The sequence below is a fragment of the Quercus lobata genome, chromosome 7 (genome assembly GCF_001633185.2).
Source record: "Quercus lobata isolate SW786 chromosome 7, ValleyOak3.0 Primary Assembly, whole genome shotgun sequence".
NCBI lineage: Eukaryota > Viridiplantae > Streptophyta > Magnoliopsida > Fagales > Fagaceae > Quercus > Quercus lobata.
In genome coordinates, this window is record NC_044910.1 from 34,931,440 (window position 1) to 34,944,931 (window position 13,492).

A 13,492-nucleotide genomic window follows, 5' to 3' on the forward strand; every position below is an offset into this window, starting at 1 on the left:
ATCCCAATAGGCTCTTAGTAGAAATTAAAAATTGTCACAAAAGAAAAACACTGAAAGGAATAAACTACAAGTCATTTTGCCTCCCATTAACAAAAAATACTTTGACTAAAATTCACGATTGCTATGAATTAGTGAATGACCTATTTCTCGGAAAAATAATTAGAGGGCTCCTATTAGCAAGAACACTAACAGATTTCTCAACAATAATGATCTTACACAAAAAATTTCTTGTCGTTCTGACCAGTGACAAATCTATAAATTTACAAGGACCCTGATATGGGACATTGGGGATGCATCAAATTTTTATGAATTACTCAAACTAAAACATGGTGTGTGATGATTGAATATATACACAAATTGGTGGGTCAAATTAAAGTAGCTATCATCTCTTTGCAATAGTATTGTTGTGTGCATCATAAATGGCTTGCTAATGTCTTGGTTGATAAATAATCAAAATAAAAGGGGTCTAGTATATGTTATCCCAATTTCTCAACTAATAATTTTGTTCCAAAAGTTTTATTCCAAGCTGCAATAGTGTAAAGTTTTGTCATATGACACATTTCTTGAAGGAATAGAATACTCTTAATTTTTTATGACACTATAATAATTAATTTCTGTGTGTTTAATGTACTACTTGCATTCATTTCTAGGTATTATCTTTTTATAGTTGGTGTACTAATTATTATTGTAGAAAGAAAATTTAGTGATTTTTTTTCCTTTTTTGCTCACAATAGGTTGGTAGGGAATTTTAATTTGAGTTTTTTCTAGCAATGGCACTAAAACTTAAGGGTCTTGAAATTTGTAAGGTTATTTTTAAAAAGGACTTCTTTGAAGCTCTAGTTTAGTTATTGTAAGGACCAGATTTACAGTTCAAGTCCAAGATATATGGGATCTAGGACCAATAAGCCCAGAACAATAAAATTTGTAGAGAGTGGGTCAAAGAACTAGGCCCTAACGAGTTTGACAATGGTTAATACTGAACTGAATGACAATCAAACACAAATAATATTAATAGACTTTCAGTCCGAGAAGATAACCTAGTATAAATTGATCACAACTGGATATGAAGACTGATAACGATCAAGGAATTAGTGAATTGAATAGCACAGATAGTGATGATGTTGAGGGCCTGAAAGATAAGAAACAAAAGATCAGAGAAGACCGGGGTTGACCGACCACAAACCCTCTAATGGTAAAGTTAGCCTTTTCTTCTGAAACAAAGAATTCTCAACTTAAAGAGATGGTGTCTGGAAACTGATAACGATCAAGGAATCAGTGAATTGAACAACATGGATAGTGATGATGTTGAGGGCCTGAAAGATAAGAAACAAGAGATCAGAGGAGACCGGGGTTGACCGGCCACAGACCCTCCAATGGTAAAGTTAGCCTTTTCTTCTGACACAATCTCTTTAAGTTGAGAATTCTTTGTTTCAGAAGAAAATACTAACTTTATCATCGGAGGGTTTGTGGCTGGTCAACCCTGGTCTTCTCCGATCTCTTGTTTCTTATCTTTCAGGCCTTCAATATCATCACTATCCGTGTTGTTCAATTCACTAATTCCTTGATCGTTATCAAAGACAATTTAGATTACAACAATGTTCTCTCTTTTTCTTTCCGATCCCTTTCTCATGGAGGGTCTATCACCTTATATAACTCCCTTTATGCCATCTTGATCCTATACTTGTTGATCGTTTAAGCCTTTACTTGAGTATCTATCCTATCAAACATCCTCTTAGGCTTTCTATGAGTCGTGATAGCCAAGGCAACACTGTTCTGAGATTTTCTTCATATAAATGCGGCTAGAAAAATAGTTGCAACGCATTTAATGCGGTGGTAGCAACTTTTCTTTAGATATTTTTGGGTTTCTTTCTTTCTCGTACGTTCATGCGGCACGTCCCTATCATTGGAGCTTTCTGTCGTATGTTCATGCGGCACGTCCCTATCATTGGAACTTTCTAGAGGATCACTCTAATTGCTGGAATAGATATTTGAGCTGCATTCATCATATCCGAGGAGGAGTTCCTCCTTGGATCATCCTCCATTCGTTCCTTACTTATGAGACTTTGGATTGGAACCCCTAATGACTATTTGGCCCTTTTTGGACCGTTCAATGTCCTCGGACTAAGCTCAAGGCCCAACATATGATCCTGGGCCTTTATCCCTACAGTTATTTTACCCATAATCAAAACAAAAATTAGCAAAACATTTAATTAAATATATTTGAGTTCATTCAAACATATGTTTATGTACTGAATTATATCAATTATAATAATTTACACTCCCCTTTTATAAATGACTTTTTTTTTTTTTGAGAAACTTTTTGATTGAAATGTAATATAACTAATTCTCAAATAAAATAAAATCTATTGAGTATTATACCTAAACTATAAAGATAATTTCTTACAAAATATTTTTATATAATAAACTTATAATGTACTTGCACGCGGGACATCCTCCACTCCAGTATAGTAGAAAAAAATGTGAGTGAAATATAAATATATCTCACGTAATATGAATCTTTGTTGGTTTAGCAGTTAGCAGTTATTACCCAGATAAACCATGCGTCCTAGCCTTGGTTAATAAAATTTTCAATCTAACAAATTACACATTGTCTAATGAGTAGCGATGAGTCAAAGAGACAATGACAACTACATTGTCTACAGTAGAGCCACTGGCACCGTGTTGAGTGCGAAGTTTGCAAATGAGAAAACTACATTGTAATCCCTACGCTGGAGCCAATTATTTCTCAAACATCAACCATCACCATTTTTACCATTACTCCAATTGAAGCAGAGTATCATCTACCTCCCATTCTACACTCTGCTGACCTGCTGTGCCAAACTCGAGTGGTTTTTGCTTTTTGGTCACAAGTCAAAAAGGCCATGCTCATGGGTCTTTACCCTCCTGAACCAACCATTAATTTCATCACCTCTTCAATTCTTGGTTGTAAGAGTGTATCTTATACAGCCTACAATGAAAATTCCGTTCTTTTCATGGCTTTTCTTGATCACCATATGCTCACTGTTTGTCAACTTTTGTATCTTTGTCGTGTCTGACCAATGTCTTCATGATCAGCGAGATTTGTTGATCGGATTGAAGAACAGCCTCAAATTCGATAGTGCTTTGTCCACAAAACTGGTACACTGGAACGAAAGCCTAAATTGCTGTTTATGGGAAGGTGTAACCGGCAGCGAGGAGGGACGTGTTATTGGTCTCAACCTGTTCAACGAATCCATCTCTGGTAGACTTCACAATTCAAGCCTTTTCAGTCTCCAGTATCTGGAGAACCTGAATTTGGCTTACAACAAATTGAGTTCTTCTCTTGTTCCATCTCAGTTTGGTAATCTGACGAATTTGATTTATTTGAACCTGTCAAACGCTGGCTTTGAGGGGCAGATTCCCATTGAGATTTCAAACTTGAGCAGGTTGGTTACCCTTGATTTGTCTATCGATATTTATTTGAGTGATTCTATGCTGAAAATTGAGAAACCAAATTTAGCTACGCTAGTTCAGAATTTTGGGAAACTAGAGGAACTTTATCTTGATGCTGTAAATATATCAGCACCAGGAAATGAATGGTGTCAGGCCTTATCTTCTTTAGCGCCAAATCTAAGGGTGTTGAGCATGATTAATTGTTATCTTTCAGGGCCTTTTGATTCCTCTTTATCAAAGCTTCGGTCCCTCTCAATTATTCATCTCGATGGTAATCCCTTTAATGCTCCAGTTCCAGAATTTTTTGCAAATTTTGTAAATTTGACGTCCTTGCATCTCGGTTTTTGTGGATTGAATGGAACATTTCCAGAAAATGTCTTTCAAATTCTTACACTGCAGACGCTTGACTTATCAAATAACGAACTACTTCAAGGGGCACTGCCAGATGCAATTGGTAACCTTACAATGTTGTCCAGATTAGATCTTTCTAATTGTAACTTCAGCGGGGCAATCCCAAACTCCATGGCAAATCTTGTTCAGTTGGTTTATTTGGACATGTCATTCAACAGCTTCACCGGACCGATTCCATCATTCAGCATGGCCAAGAATTTGACCGATTTAGACCTTTCTCATAATAAATTAACAGGTCAGATTACTTCCACTCATTGGAATGATCTTCCGAATCTTGTTAACCTTCACTTAAGTTCCAATTCACTTGGAGGGTGTATTCCCGTCTCTCTGTTTTCCCTTCCATTGTTGCAGAAATTGGAGCTTTCTGACAACCTTTTTTCTGGTCAACTCAATTACTTTTCTGTTTCTTCTTACCTACTGGGCACTCTTGATTTAAGTAGCAACAACTTGGAAGGGCCAATACCAATGTCTATCTTTGAACTTCGAGGTCTTAAGGTTCTCTCACTTTCTTCAAACAAATTTAGTGGCTCCTTTCAGCTTAATAAGATTCGGCAGTTGAGAAACCTTCCCAACAGCTTTTCGATTTGTTGAATATGTGATTGAGAAAGAAGACATGAAGACAAAGAAAGAAGAACGACACAGCTGCTGCAGTGATGATCTAAACGACAGAGTGCACAAGAAAAAGAAGAAAGGAAAGATGAAAGAAAAACGACATCACTTAGCTTAAGTGATTGGCACGTGGGACAGCAAACACGTGAGAGGATTAAGGAGTGTACAGCTGTATTATTAGAGTTAGTTAGTCTGTTAAGAGTTAGTTAGATTATTGGTTTTCCCTCTTAGCTCTGTTAATTTGTGTATAAAAGCAGAGCATCAGTGTAAAACAATTTAATTTCATTTTTCTCATTCTAATCAATTCCAGAATAGATTTCTCTCTCAAATAGTTTCCAGAAGCTTTCTTTAATATGGTATCAGAGCTTCAATAGTTCATCAATGGCTTCCGTCTCTAACGCTGCTTCAGATTCTGAAACTCTTCCAAACGCTTCTGGTACTGAGAATCGTAGATCATCCAATCAAGCTCCTTCAATGGATGATGTGAATACCAATCCTTCGAGCCCTTATTTCATTCCACCATCTGATGTTGTTCTGGTTTCTCAACCGTTGATCGGTCCAGAAAATTATCTCAGTTGGTCGAGGGCTGTGTTTCTATCTCTCAGTGGTAGAAACAAATTTGGCTTTCTTGATGGTTCAATTTCTACACCTGATCTCTCCCATCCTTTGTATAATGCATGGCACAGAGCAAACACTACAATCCTTTCATGGATGGTGAATTCCTTGAGTAAGGATCTAGCTACCAGTGTTATGTATATTCACACTGCAAGGGAATTATGGATCGACATGCGTGATAGGTTTTCTCAGCCAAATGTTCCAAGATTCTTTGAAATTCAGAAAGAAATTTCGAAACTTTCACAAGGTTCCTTATCGGTGAGTTCTTATTTCACTAAGTTCAAGATTTTATGGGATGAACTTGTGCATTTTCAGTCCTTTTCTACATGTACTTGTATTTGCACTTGTGGTTCTTAAAGAAATCAATTGTGTGCTCAGCAAAAGGATCAAGTTTTTCGATTCCTTATGGGACTCAATGACAGTTACTCCACTGTTACTAGTCATATTTTAATTACTGAGCCACTACCTGCTTTGAACAAAGCATATTCTTTGATTTTACAAGAAGAAAAGCGTAGGCAAGTTGGTCAAGCTGATTTGGTCATTGAACCAACAGCTTTATATGCTAATAACCCTAATTCAAAGGGGTATCAAGGTCATCAATGATGGAATCAAGTTCATCAAGGCTGGAATCAGGGTGTACCTCAGGGTAATCAAGGGGGAAAGAATGGCAATGCAAAGAAGGAAAGGCCTGTGTGCACTCATTGTGGATTTGTTGGTCATGTAGCAGACAAGTGCTACAAATTGCACGGGTATCCTCCAGGATATAAGCACAAAGGGAAGGCATTGGCTAATCAGGTTTCCAGCAGTGGCAATGGATCATTTGGAAATCTCTTTTGCAACAATGGTGGCTTTGGGAATGTTGTTTCTCAGTCTATGTCCAATTTTCATAACCAACCTGATTAGATGCATTATGCACCACAATTGACCATGCCACAACCTCAATTTAGGGCAGCCCAATCTCAATTCAATGCACCTCAGTGTCCTATCACTCAGAGCCAATGTGAGCAGTTACTTTCTTTCCTTACTTCTCAATCAAATGGCTCTCAGGCCTCTCATCACCAAGCTGCTTCAGTTCAGTCTCCACTGAATGGTGCTAATGCTGCTACAGGCCCCAGTTCTTCCATGCCTTATCTTGCAAATTTTTTAGGTAATCCCTTCTGGTTGCCTCCAAACTTTTCCCATTCCATTTTTTCTGCACATATAGTTGATAGGCATGCTCATAAAACCAATGAATGGATCATTGATACTAGTGCCTCAGATCATATGGTTCATTCAGTAGCTTGCTTAACCTCCATTACTTCTACCATTAACACTCACGTTTACTTACCAAATGGAGAGAGAGCTTTAGTTACTCACATAGGCACAGTCCATGTCTCAGATCAACTCACTCTCTATGGGGTTCTTTGTGTCCCTTCCTTTACTTTTAATCTCATATCAGTCAACCAACTCACTAAAACATGTTTTTGTTGCCTTGTATTCTTTGGTTCTTTTTGCTTTATCCAGGACCTGGCCAATTGGAACATGATTGGACTGGGTAAAGCATCAAAGGGCCTTTATCTTCTGCAACAAAGTCCTCCACCTTCATCTGCCCTTGCTGCCTCATCACAGATGCCTATTTCTATTCCTTCTGTTAGTAATAACTCTATCAATAATGCTGATTTGTGGCATTTCCGTTTAGGGCATCCTTCTTATGCAAAATTGTCATTACAAAATAAGTTTGTATCTGGTTTAAATCCTAATAAAGCAGCCTGTTGTGACATTTGCCATTTTGCCAAACAAAAGAGGTTATCTTTTCCTAATAGCAGTCATGTCTCTAATTGTATCTTTGATCTTGTGCATTGTGACCTTTGGGGACCCTTTTCAGTTCCAACTATTGAAGGTTACAAATACTTTCTTACCATTGTGGATGATCACTCTAGATGTACTTGGGTCTATTTACTTAAATCCAAGTCAGAAACACAGGGTCTTGTTGAACAATTTTCCAACATGGTTGAAACACAATTTAGTACAAAAATCAAATGTCTTAGAAGTGATAATGGGACAGAATTCTTTATGAAAGATTTTTTCAAATCAAAGGGTATTTTGCATCAATTAACTTGTGTTGAGACCCCTCAACAAAATGCAATTGTTGAGAGGAAACATCAACACATTTTAAATGTTGCAAGGGCCTTGAGGTTTCATTCTTCCTTGCCCTTGAAAATGTGGGGTGACTGCATCCTCACTGCAGTCTATCTCATCAACAGGCTACCCTCCAAACAATTACAAAATAAAACTCCCTTTGAAATGGTCTTTCACACATCTCCCTCATATGTCCATATGAGAACTTTTGGTTGTCTATGCTTTACTTCCACACTTTGTCAAAACCGACACAAATTTGCCTCAAGAGCAAGAAAATGTATTTTTTTAGGATATCCCAGTGGTATTAAAGGGTACAAGGTCATGGATTTGGCAACAAATTCCATTTTTGTCTCTAGAGATGTGATTTTCTATGAACACATCTTTCCTTTTGCCTCCGGATCTTCTTCTTCAATTGAGAACCTTAATGGTTCTTCCTCTGTTGATTCAGCTTCTTTTGTTTTGCCTCTTTCTGTTCCTGATTCTTGTGTTTCAGATTCCACCTTCTTAAATGAAAGTCCAGCTACACTCCCTGATTCTGCAGATAATGCTTCTGCAGATCAGATTTCCATTTCTCCATTACCTTCCCCAATTCCACATGTCACTCCACTTGTTGTTGATTCTGAGCATGATCTTGTTTCTATGCCTGTTTCTAGGCCTCTCAGGAAATCCATTAGATCACATAACCCTCCATCTTCCCTAAAGGATTATTCTTGCAAATCTGTCACCTCCAGCCCACTTTCACCTTCACCTGGCCTCCCTTATGACATATTTGCTTGTCTCACCTATTCCAACCTTAATAAACATTACAAGAAATTTGTCATGGCCATTGATTCCACCTCCCCTGACCCTTCTTCCTTCCAAGAAGCTGTTCAATCCCCTGATTGGAGAGCTGCTATGGATAAGGAGATTGCAGCCCTTGAACTTACCAACACTTGGTCCTTGACTTCTCTTCCTCCTGGCAAGATTCCTATTGGCTGTAAATGGGTTTTTAGGACTAAGTATAAATCTGATGGCTCTATTGAACGACATAAAGCTCGTTTGGTTGCCAAAGGATATACACAAAGGGAGGGTCTTGACTACACTGATACCTTCTCCCCTGTAGCCAAATCTGTTTCTGTCAGGATGGTATTGTCTTTGGCTGCTGTGAATGGTTGGGCTCTTCACCAAATGGATGTAAACAATGTGTTTCTTCATGGTGACTTGGATGAAGAAGTTTACATGAGCCTTCCACCTGGTTTTCACAGCAAGGGGGAGTGTCTTTCTAGTTCTAATTTTGGTCCTTTGGTTTGCAAACTCAACAAAAGTCTGTATGGCTTGAAGCAGGCCTCTAGGCAATGGTTTGCTAAGTTCTCTTCCACCTTGTTGAATTTTGGTTTTATCCAATCCAAGGCAGATTACTCTCTCTTCATATACACTAAAGGAGTTTCTTTCACTTCTTTACTAGTATATGTAGATGACATTTTGCTCACAGGAAATGATCCTAGCTGCATTGCTGACTTGAAGCAGTTGCTTGATAATAAGTTTGGCTTAAAAGACTTAGGCTTATTGAAGTATTTTTTGGGTTTAGAAGTTGCTAGAAGTGAAAAGGGTATAAGTTTGAACCAGAGGAAGTATTGTTTGGAAATTCTGCATGATACAGGCTTCTTGGGGTCTAAAACCACTTAGGACTCCAATGGAACAAAATTTACATCTTTCAAAAGATGCAGGCAAGCTGATTCTAGATGCAAGTCAGTACAGAAAACTAATAGGAAGACTGCTCTATCTCACCTTAACCAGACCTGACATCACTTATGCAGTGCATAGGTTGAGTCAATTTCTAGCTGAACCAAGAGAGCCTCATATGCTGGCAGTCAATAGAGTGTTGCAGTACTTGAAAGGCACTCCAGGCAGAGGTTTGTTTTTCTCTAGCAACTCCACAATGCAAGTAAAGGCTTTCTGTGATGCTGATTGGGCTGGCTGCCCTAACACCAGAAGATCAATCACAGGTTACAGTGTGTTCTTAGGAGATTCTTTAATCTCATGGAGGTCCAAGAAGCAGAGTACAGTCTCTAGGTCTTCAGCAGAGGCAGAGTACAGGTCAATGGCTACAACAACCTGTGAAATTGTGTGGGTTCTTCAATTACTAAGAGACTTAAAAGTTGATCATCCATGCAGTGCTCAGCTTCTTTGTGACAACCAAGCTGCATTGCATATAGCAGCAAATCCTGTCTTCCACGAGCGAACAAAACACATAGAAGTTGACTGTCACTTGGTCAGGGACAAGATAACAGAAGGTGTAATTAAAACCTTTCATGTTTCAAGTCAATTTCAAACAGCAGACATCTTCACCAAAGCTTTAGGATTTCCAGCTTTTAGCAAGTTGATCAACTGTCTGGGTTTGTTTGATATTTACTCCCCAAATCTGAAGACTTCAACTAGCCAAGTCAATGATTCTGTAAATCATGACTTGAGGGGGAGTGTTGAATATGTGATTGAGAAAGAAGACATGAAGACAAAGAAAGAAGAACGACACAGCTGCTGCAGTGATGATCTAAACGACAGAGTGCACAAGAAAAAGAAGAAAGGAAAGATGAAAGAAAAACGACATCACTTAGCTTAAGTGATTGGCACATGGGACAGCAAACACGTGAGAGGATTAAGGAGTGTACAGTTGTATTATTAGAGTTAGTTAGTCTGTTAAGAGTTAGTTAGATTATTGGTTTTCCCTCTTAGCTCTGTTAATTCGTGTATCAAAAGCAGAGCATCAGTGTAAAACAATTTAATTTCATTTTTCTCATTCTAATCAATTCCAGAATAGATTTCTCTCTCAAATAGTTTCCAGAAGCTTTCTTTAATATTGAATATAAAGAAACTAACTCTTCATTATCTTCCTTTCCCCAAATTGCGACATTAAGATTGGCTTCTAGAAATTTGCAAACCTTTCCTGATTTTTTGAAAAACCAATCCAAATTAATCACTCTAGACCTTTCAATCAACCAGATTTCTGGAGAGATACCCAACTGGATTTGGAATCTTACTAATCTTCTTTACTTAAATCTCTCCTATAACCTCCTGGAAGGGCCTTTACACAATCTTCCTTCTAGGTTAACTTTCCTAGATCTTCATTCCAACCAACTCCAGGGGCAACTCCCAACTCTCCCAGCATCTCCCACATATTTGGATTTCTCTAGGAATAATTTCAGCTCTGTTATACATGATAGCATTGGCAGCAACCTTACTTTAGCTGCTTTCTTATCTCTTTCAAACAACCAATTATCTGGCAGTATCCCTGAATCAATATGCAATGCTATAAATCTGCAAGTTCTTGACCTGTCATACAATTTGTTGAGTGCCACCATTCCCCAATGCTTCTATGAGATGGGTGAGAATCTAATGGTGCTGGATGTGAGGAGAAACAGACTCAGTGGCAATATATCTGATTCTTTTTCAGTTAATTGTGGTTTACAAACTCTAAATCTCAATGGAAACCTATTTAAAGGAGTGGTACCAGAGTCTCTGGGGAATTGCAAAAAATTGGAAGTCTTAGACCTGGGGAACAACAAGATAAAGGATGCCTTCCCATGTTACTTGAAGAACCTATCTTCGTTGTATGTCCTTATCTTGCGATCTAACAAATTTTATGGGTCCATTGATTGTGGAGGGCCAAATATTTCTTGGCCGATGCTTAAAATTGTTGACCTCGCTTCAAACAAATTTACTGGTCGGCTTCCCAGAGAATCCCTTTCTGCCTGGAAGGCAATGATGGATGATGCTCAGTCACAATTTGAACACCTCCAATTTGGAAAAATAGAAGTCATGGGATGTTATTATCAAGATGTGATAACGGTTACCAATAAAGGTCTAGACATGAAGTTGGTTAAGATTCTAACTCTATTCACTTCAATTGACTTATCCTGCAACAATCTTGATGGGCCAATACCAGAAGAATTAGGAGAACTCAAATCGCTACTTGTTCTCAACTTGTCGCATAATGCTCTCAGTGGTCACATTCCACCATTTATGGGAAACTTAACTCAGCAAGAATCATTGGACTTGTCAAGCAACAAGCTTACTGGGGAGATCCCTATGCAATTTGAAGATGATCTAACTTTCCTTGAAGTTCTAAACCTTTCATTCAATCAATTGGTCGGACCAATTCCAAATTTGAGGCAATTTGCCACATTTTCGGAAGTGTCCTATGAAGGGAATGAAGGATTATGTGGATATCCTTTGAATAAAAAGTGCAATCTAGGGCCAAGATCGTCACCTCCACCATTTCAAGAAACTCATTTGAATTCTAAAGAAACTCATTTGAATTTCATAAATGTTGAACTAGGATTTATTTTTGGTTTTGGGATTGTCATTTGGCCCCTTATGTTTTGGAAGAGGTGGAGTAGATGGTATTTCAAACACGTTGATGACATTCTTATCAGGATCTTCCCTCAACTGAATCTTGGAATTAAATACCATCGAAGACGAGCATGCATAAATCAAGGGCGGAGGCACTAATGATAGGGTAGTTGCGGCAAAGTGTGTGGTACTAGTGGCAGTTTATCTTTGTTTGGCTTGCTTATTTTATGGCTTATTTAGTTTATTTGGTTAGGTATAAGTATCTAATTTTCCAGTTATTTTCTGATTTTTCAGTTATTTGAATAAAATACCATATCACTCTTCTAAAAAAAAAGAGGGGTTAGGTATAAGTACAACTTTTTAGAGCATTACCTTTTCGGTATGTCATGCAAGAGTTGTTACTTTTTATTTAATTTTATGTTTTCTCTTTAGGTTTTGATGTATTTGGAATAAAAGCGGCAGTAAAGAAGAAAATCAAAGAGATTGTGTGGGTATATAAATTTGAACGAGATTGCTGAGACATCTTTACATGTGGGTTTCTCTGTTATCATACCATGCAATCTTTGCATTAATAACATTTTTGTATGACAAAATTTGCATTCAACAAGATGTGGTGACTTTCTTAAAAAAAAAAAAAAATTATAAAACAAAATATAATAAAATATGTGGTGACAGACCAGGTAAGCATTCTCCCAGATGCATTTGTGGTTTTTTTTTTTTTTTTAATAACTTTTTGGATGAGTAATTAACAGAAAATAATAACATTTCAAGCAAAAAAAAAAAAAAAAAAATTTGATGGTGATGATTTTGACATGATATTGCCTGCATTTTTTGTATTAGGCCGTAGTTTTGGTGTTATTGATTGGATAATTTAGATCAGATGGTGGCTTATAGGCTGCAGCAAATTATCAGTTTTTATCTTTTAACAGCTGCAAGTCAGGGAAGAGCAATGGCAACATCCCTACCTCACTGGCACAGAGATTGGGAAAAAAAAATATTAAGTGGGTCTAGTAGAAGCTTCGGGGATGGGTGGGATGAACTTATTTTATTATGTGCATTGTCCATGCATCTTAGATGCACTCATGCACGGATTCAAACTTGAGATGCCAACAGAATCTGATAAGAACATCAAACATGTATAAGTTCCTATATTCTAGGAGTACATCCTGATTGTAACAACCACATTGAGGATGCCTTCTTCCTGTGTTACTTAAGGAACATATCCAGGGTACACGTCTTTGTCTTGCGATCAAACAAATTTTATGAGTCTATTGATTGTGGATGATCAAATGTCTAACTGGCCACTGCTTTAAATTGTAGATCTAGCTTCATTAAACAAATTTACTGGTCAACTTCAAATAGAATCCTTTTTCTACGAAGGCAATCTTGGATGATGAAGTTGAGGTCCAACCAGTGCTCAACCACATCCATGTGTGGGGGAGCATTAGGTCCAACCACTGCTCAATCTTGTAATTAGTGTCACGTGACATTGTTTTTATGAAAGAAAAATAGGTACTATACATTAAACATTCCACCTAAATATAGGTTTTAATGAATTATTTATTTATTTATATTAAAAAATATCTAATTTTATTTTCCTAGTATTTATATTTTAATAAATTTATTGTGAAATTACTTAGCAAGATATATATATATATATATATTTTTTTTTTCTTTTAGAGCAAAAACAAATCTCAAAATAAATGGTATTGTGCATCATAAATAGCTTGCTCACATGTTGGTTGATAAATCTTCAAAATAAAAAGGTGTCTAGGAACCTTCAAAATAAAAAGGTGTCTAGGAACCTCACATGTGATACTGAGAGCATTAGATTCCACCATATAGCGCATTCTTTGAGAATTCTTCCATTTTGCATTCCACTCATTTCGAATTGGACCAAATAGAATCAAAGTGGACAAAATGGACCAAACAGGACCGAAGTGGACAGAATAGAACAAATATGGACCGAATAGGACTG

General features: G+C 37.3%; 2 protein-coding genes across 2 annotated transcripts; both read left to right on the plus strand.

The window, feature by feature from the left end:
* Positions 1-2,739: 2,739 nt before the first annotated feature.
* LOC115954022 (receptor-like protein 6) lies at positions 2,740-4,656 on the plus strand. The gene is made up of 2 exons (XM_031071874.1): positions 2,740-4,078; positions 4,195-4,656. Exons 1-2 carry the CDS (start codon positions 2,974-2,976, stop codon positions 4,209-4,211), a joined length of 1,122 nt encoding a protein of 373 aa, XP_030927734.1. The 5' UTR covers positions 2,740-2,973; the 3' UTR covers positions 4,212-4,656.
* A 4,201-nt stretch (positions 4,657-8,857) lies between these two features.
* On the plus strand, positions 8,858-11,673 carry LOC115951955 (receptor-like protein 9DC3). Its single transcript, XM_031069066.1, has 2 exons — positions 8,858-9,727; positions 10,306-11,673. The coding sequence occupies exons 1-2, from the start codon at positions 8,858-8,860 to the stop codon at positions 11,671-11,673; spliced, it is 2,238 nt and encodes a 745-aa protein (XP_030924926.1).
* Positions 11,674-13,492: the final 1,819 nt, after the last annotated feature.

Bases quoted from the DNA above. Each gene is read 5' to 3' on its own strand.
- LOC115954022 (XM_031071874.1), top strand. From the start codon at position 2,974: ATGAAAATTCCGTTCTTTTCATGGCTTTTCTTGATCACCATATGCTCA.
- LOC115951955 (XM_031069066.1), top strand. From the start codon at position 8,858: ATGGAACAAAATTTACATCTTTCAAAAGATGCAGGCAAGCTGATTCTA. The intron at 9,728-10,305 runs GTGCACAAGAAA...AACCAACTCCAG, and splicing joins GTGATGATCTAAACGACAGA to GGGCAACTCCCAACTCTCCC.